Source organism: Cariama cristata, unplaced genomic scaffold (assembly GCF_000690535.1).
Source record: "Cariama cristata isolate BGI_N322 unplaced genomic scaffold, ASM69053v1 scaffold23798, whole genome shotgun sequence".
NCBI lineage: Eukaryota > Metazoa > Chordata > Aves > Cariamiformes > Cariamidae > Cariama > Cariama cristata.
Window position 1 is genome coordinate 2,496 of NW_009629801.1, and position 18,177 is coordinate 20,672.

Below are 18,177 nucleotides of genomic sequence, written 5' to 3' on the forward strand. Positions count from 1 at the left end.
GTGCTGATGATTAACAAAAATAACTCCATATGGGTGAGTCATGGGGACAGTTTCTTCCTTTCATTCATTCATTCAGGTTGTGACTACAACCAAAACAAAGCTGCACCGCCTCCTATTCCCAGGTGCTATCAGACCCCCTTGTGTGGGGAACCACCATCTAACACTGGGGAAATAAACATCAATAGTTCACTTTAATCTGGTTAGTGTTTGCCAAGCCGATTACTGCAAAACCATTTAAAATCCTAATCGCAGTCTGAAGACATTGAGCTCTTGCGCACCAAGGAGAGCTGGTGGGGGCTGAGTTTGGGTCTCAAATGGAATAAAATAATAATAAAAAAAAAAAGAGATGAGAAAAAGGTTACCAAAATGTTTAGCCTTTGTTTTATTGAGTTACAACAAATGAGCAACAAGTTAGAAAAGTTGGATTTATTCAAACTCCCTAGCATCCTATTTGTGCAGTGTACTGACAGGTGGGTACGTTTTCCGAACCCAGCTCATCAGAGGAATGCACCGGACGGCTCCTGCACCCACTCGCCTACACACCCATGCTCCTGCTCTCTCTCTTCCTCCTCCTCACACGTGCACGGACAGATACCCCCACACAAATCCAAATTAGCAGTATTTGAAAAAAAGTGCACTCGGGAATCTTGGATTGATCTAAAAATTTAGTGGCAAGGGTTAGTCAGAAATTTCTGTTGTGCGCTACAACTTCTAAAGCTGGAGGGCAGACTGTTGGTTATGGTGTCCATTGTTGTATCAGCCAAAGAAACACAAACAAGTTCAGATTATGAAGCATCTTAATTTTCTCGCTCCAACCCCTCTGGGGGTTGTACTGCATGTTTAAACAAAAAGTGCTAAAAAAAAAAAAAAACCCCAAACCAAAAAAAGGCATTCTAGCCAAATCTTCAGAGACCTACAGGTGGGGCTGGCTTGTGAAAAGTGAAGTACAAGAGCTGGAGAAGACTCGCCTTTTAGGAGCACGGAAAAGCAGAGATTTAAATACTTCAATCAGTAGCAGGTGGCCATAAAACAAATCAAAAAAGTCAAAACAACAAGAAAAAAAAACCGAAAACCCAAAAAAACAACACAAAACCCAACCAATCCAGAACAACCCTCCCCAACCCCGTAATGCATTTAAGTGGGCTGAAATGTAAACCGGGGTGGGGATCTGGGCTCAGATGTTGATCCGCACCAACATGACTCCAAAAGATTGCAAATCTGTCTTAAAACGCTTCAGAAAAAAAATCTCCTTTCCCTCCCCCACAAAAGACACTTCCCTCCCCCAAACCAACCCCCAAATTTTGCAATGGCATTACAGGCAAGAATAACTTGCACCTATTAAAAAGTTAACAAAATTTCCACATTGTACAAATCTGTTCCAGTAGAGGAAGAGGCTGGGCAGGAAAGTGGGTGGGAGAGAAGCTAAGGAGAAACCTATGTACAAGGACCCTTTTTTCTTTCTTTCTTTCTTTCTATCTTTTCTTTTTTAATGCAGTATTAGGACTTTGGCACTATAAACGATCCCATGATGATGCTCCATGAGATATTTCTTGCTGTGCCTCTGCAAGCGCAGTTTGAGACTTGAAGTCGCAACACGTTATCTCACCCCAAGCAGGAAAATAGAGTTTTCTTCTATTTTCAGACAGCATTTCCCCTTCAACGTCAGGACAGTGCAGCTGAGCAGTACCCCTGCAAAAATTACAAAAGTAGCAATATTATTTTTCAAGGCACTATGAACAACTATTTGAGCTGTCAACTAATGTGGCATCCAGTTTACATCCCTGCACATGCAGTAACACTGTATTTTGTAGTAACCGTACCCTGAAGCCTATCCCTATCACAGTCTGATGCGGCAGGAGGGTGCTGGATGTTTGCTGGATATAACACCCAGCTAATAACCCCCTATAGATTTCTAACAGGGACATACAGCCCAGCCTTGACGCTGCTGATCCCTCACTACTATACACCTTGGGCAGATCCTCATGCTGGCTCAAAGGTGATGTGCACATGGGTTGGGGGCAGCTAATTTGCAACCACAGGACAGACAGTGCTAAAGGCAAGAAGACTTCAGGTCTTTATTCCCTGGTAAATCCTTTCATTAAATACTTTTTTTGCTTGATTTTATAAAATAATTATACAAACTGCAAGGCAATGGAAAAAAACTGTATGTGTCTGTGCTCTGAAGAGCAGGTCCCTGGCTCCGCTACAACTCCTGCACCTACATAAAGGCTGCACCACGGATGAGAGATTAAAAAATAACCCCCAAAAGAACAACCTTCAAATACTCACCTGCCTACACATATCCCCAGTTCCCAGCACAGAGCAAGGGCTCTATGACAGGAATTATGCTGAGCATGTTTTTCCCCATTGAGGTGTAAACGTGCAAGAAGTGCAAGCACCCACTCAGGCTGGAGCGGCATGCAGCAGCCTAAGGCGGCTTTCCTGCACCATCCTCCTCACCCATTCTGCAGCAGTGCTTACCGAAACCTGAGCTAACCCGTTATTTCACACATTTTACGAATGTTGCTATCAGGTCTGTTATTTTCCACAAAATCAGTGAGCTCTGACTGGCATCTGCAACACAGAAAGCAACGTGGTCAAGCCCAGTAAAAGAGCACAGGCTTGCACCAACACCAAAGGCAAAAGTCTTCCCCATCCTCGCGACCTTTCCTCAAACAGCCCCCTGCTCCTCCTAACTCATCGAAAAATTTTAATTGCTGCATTTGCTTCCCCCTCTGAAGTCCTTTATTGCGTTACAGCTTGGGTCTCTGCCATGCCTCACCGGTTTCAGGGGAAAAGGCAAGTCCTCTGTACTTCAGCCTCACTCCCTGAAATGCTTTAGGGTGATCCAAATGCTGCAAAAACCACTGGTTGATCCCACACTGACTTCAGGATGCTGCCTTGGAGCCCAACACCAGTAATGGGCACGATAGCTAGCTTTATGGACGAAACCCTAAACCACAAGAAAAATTAGAACTTAGACAGAAAGGGAGGGAATCCCCAGTGCTGTTCACTTTTACCAGTTTTGGACACTGAGGAATGCTCTGGGCCACCAGCAACCAAGTCATCTCAGCTCCCACAGCAGCGCAAAAGGAGTTGGAGACACCAGGAACACCCAGTATGATGCGTACAGCAGAAGCAAGCGGTGATTTCTTTTGGATTCTTTTTTTTTTTTCTGGTGTGCAACTCCCAGACATGTTTTTTTTTCCTTTGGCACATCCCTACAGAGCAGTGGTTGCAGCCATCAACAGCCAGGGCACCTATCTTCTGGGGTGTCTACCTACCTTGCTCCCACCGTGAGCCATGGACCTTGGTGCCTACATTTTGCAGGGTTTGGGCTTAAAATGAGATAAACTTTCTTTTTTCGAGTTACAGCAGCGAAGGTGGTAGTGGGGAAAAAGGTATGCTTCAGAGAAAAAAACAAAAGCTCTGGGCTGAGGAAATACTGATCTTGGGAAAACCCCACGGGTAGACAACACTGTGAAGAAAGCCAGCAGTAGCTGCCAACCACTCTGACAAGTTCTGGTCATGCTCTCAAGTCTGAGCTGCGATTTGCTGTATTGAATTTAGGACCAGTTTTTGTTTGTCAGGCTTGCGCAAAAGGGGACAATAGACCTAATTTTGACCCGTGCTGTTGGAAGGCAGGAATATCTCTACTGATGGAAAGGGAGCTAAAGCACTCTTCTTGATAGCGCAGTTGGGCCTTGTTACAAGAGGGATGTAAGGCTTCATTATGCAGCATCTGGAGCATTTTCAGTGATGGCTTCAGTGCATCCTACAGCAGTCACTTAAGTCACTTAACATGTTGAAGGCCCCGGTACCCTACAGCGACAGGTCTCCCAGCCTCACTGTTCAGGAAACCTGACCGTTGTGGAATAAATCCGATTTTGCAAAAGCTTCAGACACAGACTTAGTAACACAGCCTTTTCTTAGTCCAGGGATGGTATTTCGGAGCCTGGAGTGAATCCTGCTCTTGCTGAGGCCAGGAGCTTGTGAAACTCCCACTAGCTACAGTAGAATCTGCTGAACATGGATCAGTTTTGAAAAACTCAGTTTTCTAAGGCATAAGGTCTGTCTAGGTTCTAACACAAATACCCCCTAATAGTTTCAGAAACTCCTAAAGCTACACACTGGAGCAGAGAGTGACCGAGATGGTCTGGAAGAGCTCAGGTTTTACAGAAGTCGCACGTAAATTCAGTGAACAGCAGGAGTACGGAAACTGATCACCGAAAAATGTTCACTTTAAACCATGTACATCAAGCTGAGAAAATAGCAACACCATGAATATCAAAGGACCATGTTTCTGCCTGATGTAGGGTTCAGCAACCAAAGTTTCACATAATGACTGTGGCTGTGCGAGAGTCAAGAGGAGAAGTCCCTTGTCAGCTCTTCAGTCCACCTCTTACGTGTGGCCAAGACAGCGACACGACACCTCTAAGGTACCTAGGAGTAGGATGTTAGGAAAAAATCAGATTTTTACATGACAACAGGCAGAAACAAGCTCTCTGTCAGGTCTTACACAGTCTTTGCTTTTGATTCATACCCTGGATGTCACCTAAGATAACACCTTGCTAATTTAACACCAAAGTTTTAGTTAAAAATTATGTAAGACAGGCTTCACAAAGATAAGAGTGAAAGCTTCTCCTGAAGCAAAAAGGAGCCAGTAGCTGTGATTTCTCCATGGGTCCCACCAGTGCAGGGTATAAAGCTTCCAGCTTTTGTATCACAATGCCTGTGACAATGCCTCCACGTGGGCACTGGAGAGCAGGCATTTGTGCTTCTGGGCTGAGACTTACAGGGAGAATAAAGGAAAATTAAAGAGGAAAAAGACTCCGGGCTTTTGTCAAGTCCCCAGGCCAGCATGCCAAGAAACAGGCAAAGAGCAGAGGACAAAATGGTCCTCTGATCTTACTGCATGGTCTTCAAGGCAGAGGCCCTGCTCCACTGCATTTCTTCTTAGTAGGTATATTTCACAACCACCCACCAGAAAGCTCCTCAGCAAAAGGATAACCCAGTGAAAGTTTAACTGAGATCAACATTCTTATTAAAATTCCTCTCTGACAATTCTTGAGCACCTCCACAGCCCTTGTGCTTTATGGTCAGCATCTGTGCCAGGGTACAAATGCAGGAGGTTCACCCCAACGTACCCTACGCTGCTTGCAAGCACAAAAATGCAGGCACCAAACCTACGCTGCTGGAAGAGGGCTGTTGCAGAGCTTGGTTTCATGGTACAAGAGGTTTGTAAGAAACAACGGTTTCAGGCAACTCCCCCTCTGCTGCTCTCCTCCTCATTCCCTCTCCTAGCCCCTGGTCTGCTCCCTCTCCTCAGTAGGAATGTTTATAGCTGGAAGGGGGAAATGATCTGGAATAACAACCCTGAGAAAAAAAAAAAATAATCCCACAATGCATTTATTCATCGTGCATTTGATTTTAAAAGGCAGATCAGATCCTGGCTCTCCTTTCTTATGTGGCTGCACAACAGTGGCACCCCAGCGTGCCTCCGGCTGATGTCCCCATGTCCCTCCTCCTTTAATCTCTGCCTTTGCCACACAGGTAACAACACAACCTGCTCCTCACATCCCTAATTACCAACTTCTGCAAGCATGATGCAGGATAGTGCCTTGCATTGCAGTCTGGAGCTTTAAGATACTTTGTGATCCAGACGCTGTGATAACATCTCTCAAAATTAGCCGACACAATTTGTAGTTCAAAATAAAACCCCTGCAGGGTTTCCCTTTTCAACTCAGAGCAAATGTCCAGGAGACTTTTGGACAAGTACTGCACAAGGAGGAAGTGGAGAGGTCTAGGCTAGCCATGCTTGCTAAGAAAAACTGCACCTCTGGAGGTACTTCTATCAGTCCTGGCTTTTGTATTTCCTTTTTTAAAAATTTCCATATATTTTTTGAAAGAAATGCTGAAATGTATTATACTTAAGACACCAGAAAACTACTGACTCTTTCTAAAATAGGTGTTGTCTCACTGTGGTTGTTAATGCAGGGTGCTGGGCTTTCTGTGGGATAAGTTCTAGCTAAAGGAGACTCCAGTTTGGGAGAGACAGACTGGGTTATACTGAGCACAAAAGACTACAGGCTTCAGTGAACTCAATTCAACATGCAAGTCAAGAAATGCTGACGGTGCTTGCTCCAGATTTGTACCTGTGCAACTGTGATCAGAAACAGGCTTCAGGTCTCCACATCACATGTCCTTTCACATTGTGAAAGATCGTACAAACCCCCCTTAAAGAAAGGCCCTGCAGCTTGCTTTTAAATTCAAGATCTCATGAAGAAGAGCTGCTAAAACACCCACACAGCTTAGTCTGGGGCATTTCCTAAGCCTCTCGAGTGAGCAAACAGAACAAAGCGAGGTTGGAGACAGTTCTCACCTGCAAGAGGAAGAGAGCACATTTGCATGAGCCACTTCAGTCCGCACGACTTTTTTTTTTTTTGGCTTGCTGTTGCATAAAGAAGCATCTCTGTCCTAGGCCCTTCCCCCAGTGACCTTTTATTCTGAGTAGGGCAGGATGCTGCAAAGGAAGGACCCGAGGTGCAAAAACAGGCACAGCCTCTATTCACAGGAGATCAATGATCTGTTACCAAGGGGGATATGAGCTACTAGTGTTACTTGTTATTTCTTTGCGTGGCTCAGCTGGTATATTTTACATCAAGTGCTGCAGAGGTTACATAGGTCATTTAAAGACAGAAAGTTTAAGGTTTAATCACTTATTGCCAAAAAAAAAGAATAAAAATTTAAAAATCTCCCTTATCCAGGACTTGACTCACAAGGAGACAAGGCAAATGGCACTAACCCCTCCCCAACCATGCAGTTGCTTTAATTTACAAGCAGGATGGGTCTCCCTCTTGTTCAGGCATCCAGCAGGAACAAGGATCCAGCAGGGATGGGCTCCAGGGATTTACACTGAGGAGGGGCTACAGGATGCTGGAAGTACACCCAGAGAGAGGCAGGCTCAGAGAAACAGGGCATCATCAGCATTACCTGTCTATACGTGGGAATTGTCTCCAGATATACTTTCAGAGTCAAAGTCTGCAAGCTCTGCCTGGCCTTCGGGTGCTGTTTGGCTCCAGCTGTCCGTACAGTCTGATGCAGCATCATCCTCGCCCACCGTCACCTCCACCCAGTTGACCTCCGCTGGCTCCTCGTTCTCCTCGCTGCCGTGGCCATCGTGGCTGTTGCACTCCAACCTGTCCGTACCCTCCGACTGGTTCCCCAACAAAGAGTCTTTCAGTGGTTCGCAGTCTCTTTTTGCTCTCACCACTACTTTTCTGCCATTCTCTTCATTCAGTTTTTTATGCTCCTGGTAATGCTGCCGAGACACCTCATTACCATTCTTTGGACTCTCAATGTGTTTTGAGCCCTTTTTCTGGCTTTGCTCATTATGACCGTCAACAACACACTGCTGCTGGTACTGGTCAATCCATTTAAGTGTCCCTGTTCTTAGGGAAGACCGGTTTTCCTTGAACCAGCGAACTATTTCAGTTCTTGTGAGCCCAGTCTGAGATGCTAACTGGTCATACTCCTGGGGCGATGGCCACTGGGTCCTTGCAAATGTGCTTTTCAGTAGATGAATCTGCTCTTGAGTTTTCTTAAATGTGGCGGAGGACGCAGATAAAGCACCAGGGAGCTGAGAGCTACTCAGCAGTTCTGCCTGACTTATTGCACCATTGGGAGTCCCCTGTTCTTTAATTTTTCTGTATGATCCCATTGAGTCCAAGACAGCTTGCTCCATGCTGTCCCTTATCTTTCTCCGCTCAGAGAACCATGAATCTATCTCCCTCCTGCTCAGCTTAGTCTCCACTCGAAGCCTGTCCAATTCTCCTTGGGTAGGAAAAGAGCATCTTAGGAAACTCTCCTCAAGGGCCCTAAGCTGTTCTTGGGTTTTCTCTTTGAATCTCTGGGGAGTAAAATCTGTGTATGGGTGAAATGAACGGCCGTGTCGACCAGCTGAAGGTGCTATTTGATCTGTCCCTAAAGCATCGCCAGGGATGTGCACAATGCCCCTTTGACTTCTGTACCTGTGGTCACTGAACCACTTCTTGATTTCACTCCTGGAGAGACCTGTCGCCTCTATCAGCCGGTAGACTTCTGCATCGTCAGGAAACTGGCTTGCCATGAAACTGGCCTTCAGCTCTGCTATCTGCTCCTTCGTCTTTTTTCGCTCACTGGCCGGCATCAGTGGTACAGCAGTCAACTTGGCAGGAATCTCAGGCACCTGAACTACGTGAGGACGCTTGGCCTCCGGGGCACTTGATAAGGTCTGTATTGTCCTCTTTTGCCCTTGGTTTGGGGCAACAGCAAGAGTAATTGGTGAACAGGAAACGGTTGAACCATTTGACACAGGAGTCAAAACCAGACCGGTCTGGCCCAGTATCTGACAAGGCAAAGCTGTCTGGATGATGGGCTGGGGCATTTTTGCAGTTGTCAAAGGAGCTGGCAGGACGGTGATGGTTTGGGGAACTGCCTGGATAGTACCATTGAACATCTTCTTTCTTGCCTCCTCCACTTCTTCAGGAGACCAACTTATACCATGCTTCAAACGTTGTGTAGCAAACCAGATTCGGATTTGTTCTTCTGGATGTTTTGATGCTGCTGTCAACCATGACAATTCTGCTTGCGTTGGGTAAGGAAATTTATTAAAGGAGTTGATCATGGTTGCATTAGTATCCAGTGCAGAGTTGTATTTGGTACTGTTCAGAGGTACTGGGACCTTGGGGACAAGGTTAATATTTGGTGGCAGCTGTACAGAGGGCATAACATGGGCTAACACATCATGGAGAAGGTCTCCGTTTATACAAGCAATAGCTTCAGTGGCTTCGGTTATGATGCGAGGGAGAGTGCCATCCACGTGGTTTTCTGTAACTCCCTCTTCTGGCTTTTTGGGTCCCTTCTTGGTTTCTCCTTTAGGCTTTCCCAGTTTCATCACTGGTGTTTTACTCGCACTAATTCCCCCATCACACTCTGCATTTTCTAGCCCACCACTTGTGACAGTGACATCATTAGTGGTGGTCTCAATGGACTGCTCTAAAACAGTCTGATTATTGCGTTTAATTAATTTCAGTTTAAAGTTAGTCTCTCCTGGGTGGTATTTTGCGTTGTGGTCAGATAAAGAATCGTATTTTTTGGTTGTGAAGTTGCATTCAGCACAGACATATAGGGGGTTGAGAATGACATTTGGATGCTGAGTGTCAACATGCTCTGTAAATTCATTTAAGTTTTGCGTTGAGTAAGGGCAGTATTTACACTCATAACCACCCTGCGGTTTCTTAGACTGATTTTCAGCTGGGGGCTTTGCCTCAACCACCTCGCAATCTTTGATTGAGCTTTCTGAAGGCCAATTTTTAGAGTCCTGCTGCGATGCGCCAGCCCCCTTCTCTTTAGGAGTCTCTACACCCTCGGCACCTTCCTGCTCCATGACTTCAGAAGTTCGCACCATACAGGGAGTTGTTGACTTTCTTTTGCTAGCCATGGCAGCTGCTGGCAGCACGCTGTCGTCCCAAATGACGATTTTTTTTTGACACAGTGAGTAATCAACTCAACAGATCTTGCAAACAGCTCCAACCTTCCGTGATTATTTCACTCTGTTTTGTTCAATGAAGAATTTCCACCCTGGCTATGACCATCAGCTCCTCCAGTAGACCTGTCAGCTGCATGACACCTGTGAAAGAAAGCACACATCATTAGGCACTGATCTCTACAACACAGATTTCGCAGAAAGCCACAGCTCAAGATATGTACATTTACAAAGCCGTTCTGGACAATGCTGAGCTCTTCCTCCCCTCCATCATCAATTTAAGAGTCAAAAATCTCCCCACAGAGACTAAAAACAGTGGGTAATTCACAATGAAGTATGTCACAGGAAGAAAATGGCTTTGAAACAAATAAGATGAACAGACAAGGGATTTTAATCTCCACTAGACTCAATGTGTTTAGTTAGAAAAGAAAGAAGATATTGCTATAAATACAGTATCTTTTTATAGAAGCTGCAGTTTCTATTAATTATTATTTTGAAGCCTGCAGATTTGAAATTGAGTGTGATTTATATTAAACTTAATTACTTCCCAACGTCACTTACCTTGTAAATATGTCTACATGATGGGTGATTTCTAAATAAAGTCTTGGTTGTAAAAGTAAAGGCAGAAAGAAGAGTTAATGCAAATCAACGCTTTCAAAGGTCTGTGTCTTGAGAAGAGGTGGGTTCAAACAAACTGCAGCAGATCTATGGAGGCCTATCAAGTCTTTTCTTGAACAAAAGTTTCCTTAAAACACCACTTTTCACTCAGTATTGGCAGAGGTAGCTAGCAAAGGTCACAGAAGCCCTTAGATACTGTTTAAACAGGGCGCCTTCCTGTAACTCTGCTGATATTCTCATCAAGTCCTGATTTGTGCACTAATAAAAATCAATTTTTAAGCATGATTCATATGTCAAAGCAGTTTTGGAAGTTCCCAAATGCAAGAATTCTGTAAAATGTATTTTTAAAAGGATCCGAGGTCAACATCAATCAGAAAAACCACAAAGAAAAACTACACCAGCTGTTTTAGGATCTACCCGCACTTATCAGGAGTGAGCGTAGGGAAGGAGGGGAACTTAGCTGTCAAAAGAGTTTCATTAAGGGAGGGGAAGGAAAAGTCACTCTCCTATTTGACAAGAAGCTTTTTCTAATCAATTCTCGATTCCAATTTGCTACTCTTCCTGATCACATGGGCTCTGGATTCATAATACTTCCAGTCCTGACAGAAAACTCATCTTTCACAACCAAGAAGTCCTTGGGACAGGGTGGGGGAGGCACTGGGGTTTACAAAGTGGAGGAGGATGGGAAGTGGAAAGCTGCGAGAGTAGGTAAGACCTGCATTCATTTTTGTAGAAGTCTATTAAATGGAGAATCTGAACTGGAGATCTAATGAAAGATGTGTGAGCCCATGGCAGGGGGGATGGGCTGGCTGATCTTTAAAGATCTCTTCCAACCCAAACCATTCCGTGACTCTATGATCTCATGTCTAACCAAATGCAGATTTTCTCATTGTGAAGCCTGTAAATAAGTTACATCCAGTACCCAGCAGACATGAAGATCAAACAAGACAAAATCCTACTGCAGTTACATCTGGACACATTCAACATCAGTGGAGAGTTTATAGCCACCTCAATGCTGTCCCTGAACCTGCTCCTCTTGCTTATGCACTGGCATGAGAGCCAGAAATAGTTGCTGCAAAAGCAGCCGCTAACTTCTCAGTTCTGTTTGCAGCTGACCAATACTTTGCAGGTCTCTAGAGCATATTTCTGCTACTCTGCCCGTCGTAGATCATACCACTCCTGTATATATGGAAACTCAAAATGATATACTGCCAGAGGAAGCAGCTCCAGCTGGGGATAAGAGCAGGGATAGCAGCTTCCAGCTCCATGTACTCAAAACCCAGCGTGAAGCAATTCTCCATACACGAAGCCCTTCATATGCGAATTCTCCATGAAGCACCGTTGCAGATAAGGCTCTCACGAAACACAAGCTGTGAAATGCTAAATGCGCACCATGGAGAAGATGCTGTGCAGAGATGCTATTTGTTATACTGCAGATACCCCCACGTAACCGCACGGTGCTCTGCATTCACAGCCACTGCCACCTCCTCACCTCCCAGCCCCGACAGAGACTGGGGATGCTCCCACACACTTGCTCTGATCTGGTGAAGCACTAGAGTGTCTGGTTGACTTTCAAGGGTGCGTTTAAGCTCCAGGTGCTTCCCTGGGAAACAGAGCATCTTTGCTCAGCTATGTGAAACAGGGACGGGGTTGCCTGCGGGCTTACAGTTCTGCCTTGGTCAGGATGGCACAGTGCCATTTCCCTCTAACCTGGGATCACCAACATTGTCATCATCATTCCCCAAAGCATTAGCACATCTGAGCCAACATCTCCTCTTCCGTTTCCTTTTTTCCTTCTCCCTTTTAATAATAAAACAAGCAGATAAATAGTTGAAGAAATTATGCCTGGTTTTCTACAGATTCGTGCCGACTGACCTCTTAAGCTGCATTACACTGAATATTCTCTATTATTTCTACAAATTCCTTCAAAATTGCCTTTCACTTTCCCTCACAATTGTCCTCCCAAAGAGTATTTTGGCTGTGATCTGTGGCTCACGGCATCCCATTGCACACAGGATCAGAAACTAGAGACAAAAATGCAACTGCCTAAACATCCATCCTCCTGGCCACTGATTTTTAATGATGCTTGCAGAAAATTAATTGTCTTTGAAGCTTCTTCCCTTGTAGCCAATTTGGCTGAAACAGACCACAAGGTGAGAGAAGGGGGCAGAATGGGCTCGGTAACCATGGCTGCTGCTGGAAACAGGGTGAAGGTGATCGGGTCACCTCACTCTGCCCTGCAGATCCCACTGCATTTGTGACATTGAGTTTCATAGATGAGGGAAGGGAGGCATAAGGCAGTGCCCTGGGACAGGGTGGTGGAGATGAGGATGGATCCATGGCTCCTGGGATGCTCCTCCATGGCTCACTCTCTCTCCTAGGCCATACAGCTGCACCTAATGGTCTACTCCTTTTCTGATGTATGACCTTCTGCAAAATTCATATGGCAGCAACAGCAAAAGGAAGAAAATTCAAAAGACATCAAAAACAAAGCAAGGCTTATTTGTATTTCATTGAATATCCCCCCCATCCCCCCACAAATGGAGAAAGAGCCAAGAACAAAAAGATAAAGGAATGGGATGAAGAGAGAGTCGAGAATGAGAAATATCTAGGTTACAACTTTGAATCATTCAAAGGTTTCTTAAAAGTCATACTAAATGTTTTGTATTCCCCAGTCTCTGGAAGCTCAGCCAGCTCTCTGCTGCACCGAAGTGCTGCACTGAGCTCCCATCTCTCATAAGGACATGAGGCTCAGCCCCAAGCAAAGATGCTCTGATAGGGAAGAGCCAAGGTCCCTCCAAAACTTACATAAATGGGTAGATAGATGAAAAATTCTGTCTGCTACAGTTTCATTAGAAAATTGTACAGATTGTCGCCTCTCTTCCATCTTCTATTCCAGAGTGGTTTTCTGCATGTCTAATTGCTTGTTCGCTAACTCTACGCTTCAAACAGTTTTTCTGCCATGTGAGAACCACTGTCTACCCTAGAAATCAACTCCAAGTCAAATGCTTCTTTTTGGAGGTTAGTAACAAAACCAAATGAGTTTCAGTCTAAGATGTGCAGTCTGGGAGGCTCATGACCAGCCAGAGACCGTCTTTGCCCCTTCAACCTGCATACTGAAAGGGAGGGAGGAAACGAGGCCCATCACCTGCATGAGCAAGGAGAGTTTCTTGGGACCTCCAAGCTATGGCCCCTCCAGGACCTTGGTAAGGATGTCATTTGGGATAAATCAATACACAGTTGCTACGGAGGACAGAGCCCCCCATGGCACATCTGTGGGAGCTACATCACATATGTTTGCAGGGGCTGCAACGTCTCATCCAAGGACATTAGAGAGAGCACCAGGAGCATCTCACAGCTTTCAAACATGAGTCACTCACCAGAACATCAAAGCCCCAGCAGACAGCTTTAAATACACAGTGTTGCTCCTGATAAAGCTGCTAAATGACGCCACTTCAGCTCCTCCAATTCGGGAGCAAGGTGGTCCTCCTGGGCTGTTGCTCTGCTGGAGCTCAGCAGGCAGGAGAAAACACAAACCTGACCCCACAAACCTCTGGATTTCACCTGCAGATGGTTGTTTCTCCAGCTAGGGACGACTACCAAAATTGGGGCGGGGGGAAGACAAGACACCTCTCAGCAACAGCCAAGGCTTAGCAACCACCAGATCCTGATGGGAATCCAAGCTACACTTCAACATCTGAGCCATATCCATGGCACACGCATCCCTTTGAGGGGCAAAACTCACACCTGATGCTCGATGAATGGGGCTGCACCATGGACAGGTCACCCTCTATCCCTAAAGCTGGCTTGGTTCACTGTGTTTCACTATGGACAGGACCCTGGGCAACTGACCTCCTTTTTGGGCTGCTATCACTGTGGGGTGCCCACAGGTGCAGGGTCCAGGGGTGCTGCCGGTGGCTGCTCTGTGAGCAGCCAGTCCCCCTGGACATGGGGAGGGAAGGCAGCCCTCACCCCTCCAGCTCACCTGCCACATCTCCAGCTTGTCTTGCCATACTGTGAGGGGTTGAAAAAAAATAAAACCATCGAATTTGATTTTTTTTTTTAAATGAGCAAATGCACAAAGCAGCAAAAGGCAACTAGGTGAAAAACAAAAGCACTTGGCTCCAAGCAGACAGCTGCCATTATGAATGAGGTCCAAACCAAACCACAGAGAACCCGTGTGCAGGAACAAGAGCTTTCAATTCGCTTTGCTTCAGCAAAGCCATCTGGGATGGGAGCATACAGGTCAGAAGCAACACGTTCTTTTAAACTTATCTCCCCAAAAATGTGTCACAGCAGTCATGACTGAGGCCCTAGTCTGGTTTTGCTTAATTTCTGAAATTTGTTTAATTAATAAAATAAGCCAGCCAGAGTCCTCTGATCTTTCAAATCTCTGCCACAATGGCTCCGGAGCACTGGACATGAGAATGAAGTGGGACCTCATTTGGCAACTCTGTGCATGACTGAGGAAACGCCAGATTTCCTACCTGGCTGCCTGGCCCCAGACTGGGGAGACAGTGGAGAAGTGCACAAGGAAATCAAACCATGCTTTTAGGCCCAGCTGACACTGGAAAATGTTTGCCTGTGTACCAATGCCACCTTCCAGCAGTGAAAGATAACTGTACACTTCAAGCAAAGGGATGAAAAAAATAAATCAAAAAGCCTTCTCTTGCTGAACATTGAGATCTTTTCACTCTCTTTCATGTTTCCCTTGTACACATAATTTGGATAGAGAATGAACTCCTTTTCTGCAGTGCTGTTCCCACATGGGCTCCTCCAAGGTGGAGGCAGAGCAGGAATTTTCTGTGGCAGCTGGGGGACAGCCCGGTTGCACAAAGCACTGGCCAAAACCATGTGAGCCGTGGCTGGGGAAGTGAGAGACAAGGTGACATGCTGTCTGTCTTCTCTCATACCCCAAAACACGAGTGAGTTGGAAACAGGCCATCCAAAGACAACCAAATTTGAAGGGATGTAAAACTAAAAAGCAGGGAAAACCTTAACTTTGGTAGAAAGCGAAAAGCACACCAGAAGTATCACCACTTCATGCTGCATCTTACTTCCAGCTGAGGGCTGGAAGAAAGTAATACAACAGAGGCTGAAATAGGTTGACCCCTGCCCCCCTCCGCGTGCAAATGGATCTACACTTTTCACAGATATACCTTTGTTTAAAAAAAAAAAAAAAAACCAAACCAACAAAAAACCAGCAAGAAAAACACTTTAGTGTCACTTGTGTGATTTGCCAATAAAATCTTTGTTATTTTTCGTACCACTGCATCGTTTGCTCTGCCCTGTGCTAGCAGAAAGTTCCCAGCACCTGGCCTCATCCAAAAATGAACAGTGGGAAAAACACCACCACGAGGATAGCTGCAAATAAGGGCAGAAATATAGGGGGTTTCATTTGCAAGGGCCAGTTGATATTTACAGAGGGTGGAAGCATTTTATTGCTCTACTGCTTAGAAGCTCAGTCTCCACGAACAGCATCCTCTCTGCTCCACAGGACAAGCAACAGTAAATTACACCCTTGTAATTTAACACCCCTCCCCTGCCCGTCCATGTCTGAACATGATGTTTAATATCACAGAGGTACAAACTCCTCCTTTGAGCTTTCCCAAGCCCCTTCCCCAGCTTGGGGATGCAGCAGGAGTGACAGAGGAGGTGTACAGCACAGCACCAACCAGAGCTCACTGGCAAGGACTCGTCAGACACCAGTCTTTCAGTCCCCGGGTTTTTTTGAGATACTATCCCACTTTATCACGCAGTAAGTGGATCTCAGTAAACCTCAACATGGATGTCATGCTCTGCCCTCAGATGCCAGCCAGGCCCTGCTGCCCACCACCTTGCAAACACCGCAGGTTGCGTTTAAAGCAGAGGCACCACTTGCACCACTTTTCTCCTGAGCTGAAGAATTTGCCACCCCTTCCAGGACATGTCACCAACCACACTGTGATGGACCTCAGTAGGTCCGTTCATTTCTGGCTAGCTTCAACGATGGTCCTTCTCCCTCTCCTAATCTTCCAAGCTTGTGGGTCCCTGTGAGCATAGCAGAAATTAATTGACATTACCTGACAGCATCATAACCCCCCCATGAATACCTACTCTTCACCCACAAAGGCTGCACCAACGCAAACACATGCAGCACAGAGCAGAGCTATCCACCTGCTCACATAAGAGATGCTGAACTCACATTCATTAATGTTGCAGTAATATTATTCTCCTACAATCCAAGGATGAGAGGTGAGATACACATTTCATGGTGCAAAAAAGGAACATGCCTAGGGTGATGTTTTTACTTCCTTACAACTGTTTTTAGCATGCAGCTGCTACAGTAATATCAAAAAGCACATCAGCTAGCACAGCAAAAAAATGCTGTTGCTCTCCACTGTGACAAAACACATAAAAACATTGCTTAATTATATGCAGAAGAATAAGCAGAAGCAAACCAGGGCAAATAATTCCTGTACGATGTATCAGGACTGTAATGATTTACAAAAGAAAACCACAGAAAGGCAGGCAGGTTTTGTGAACTAGAGCAGAGCTTTTAAAAACAGCATTTAAGTCAGAGCAGCCTGGAGCTCCGACACTTCTGCATGTCTTTCTAAGCCAAATAAAACACCGTTAATAGGGAGGTATACAGATTGTTACACCAATAATTTTTGCAGATGTGAAAAAATAAATTTGAAAATGCTATACATTTTCAATTTGCAGATGTTGGTGTAAACATTTCTAATTAGAAAAAAAAGCCCACATAGATGTCTGTAGCAGAGTGCTGTGGCTGTGAATTTTTGTCTACAGAGAAGCAGCAATTGTCAGTTTTTCTTTCTTTTAAAGACCACAGGCTCACACCTTTCAGAGGCGACCAGCAAACCAAACTGCCCCCAGGACTCCTGATTCCCCCAGCCACATGTCCTGTGAAAGTGGATGTCAACAAGTCTGTGAACAGGGGCAGAAACAAACCTAGTGCATATCCCACCTCTGCCTCGCACCCCTACAGCATGGTCACCGAGAGACTGTAAAATTACATAGATGAAACAAAAATGAGGGGTTTTGGTGGAGACGGACTGAGGGTAGGATGAAATGGGGTTTCAAAAGGCACCAACAGTAGCAGAAAACCCTGGAGAACTGCGTACCTAAGCCAGTCCACATGAGAGCTGCCTCTTTACGTTAACAGCTCAGCTGCGACGTGACCACTGCGTAGACATAAAGAAACTTATTCTGGAAAACGCAGATATTCTGAAAAAAACCCCCTCTGTACAGCTTTACCAGAATAGGTTGTGTCAGGTAGTATCGTGCAATAGGCATATTTCAGAGTACACTGCTCACAGGCTATTCTTTTGAACTAAAATGTTCTCATTCACACTGCTACAAAGCCAAAGACATGGGAAAAACGGTGGTTTTTCTGTGCTGCATGTTGTATGAACGCAAGAGGCCAACTCCTTCCCAGAAAAGGGGAAGTTGAACATTGTGTGCTGTGAATTTTCTATTATAAGTACTCATCTGCAATCACTGGCTTTTTTTTTTTTCCCTTTTTTAAATGCAGGCTTAAGTTCAGTTGATAAAAACTGGATTAGGCCTGATTTTAGCTTTTTGGCTCTCTGGAAAAATGATAATCTACTCAGGATGAAAACCAGCACCTTACAGACTGGTTCATGCGCTGAAACAGTATTTATGTTGTAGCAACAGTCACTTGTCCCACCCAAGACAGTGGCCTTAACCTCAGGCTAGGCAGGAGATGGTCCCTCTCCAGGAGGGCACACACCGCAGCGGATGAGGCAAGCAACAGGCAAAAGGGAGAGCACCAGAGGGCCAAGGTGGGGACAAAATCCAGGTTTCCTTGCTTTTTGGACACCGCTTTCTCCTCCAAAAAAAGGGCTGGCAACCTACAGCTTGCACACAAAATGTGGCACATGGGCAACTGTGATCGGCACGCAAGGGCTGCAGCTCCCACTGGTTTCTGAAGTTGGTGCAGTCCGAAAAAAGTTATTTTCCCATAGTGTGGGCTTCTGCTAGAGGCACCTGCTTTGGTGTCCTGCTGC

General features: G+C 45.5%; 1 protein-coding gene across 1 annotated transcript in view; it reads right to left on the reverse strand.

Moving 5' to 3' along the window:
- Nucleotides 1–1,633: 1,633 nt before the first annotated feature.
- The window catches only part of ZHX2 (zinc fingers and homeoboxes 2), a 42,608-nt gene continuing 26,064 nt past the window's right edge, over nt 1,634–18,177 (reverse strand). Inside the window, exons 2-3 of the mRNA XM_009705307.1 lie at nt 6,994–9,670; nt 1,634–1,689 (exon numbers count right to left, since the gene is read on the reverse strand). Of these exons, the coding sequence (XP_009703609.1) occupies nt 6,998–9,481 (2,484 nt within the window). The 5' untranslated portion in view covers nt 9,482–9,670 and the 3' untranslated portion in view covers nt 1,634–1,689; nt 6,994–6,997. The remainder of the gene's footprint in view (nt 1,690–6,993; nt 9,671–18,177) is intronic.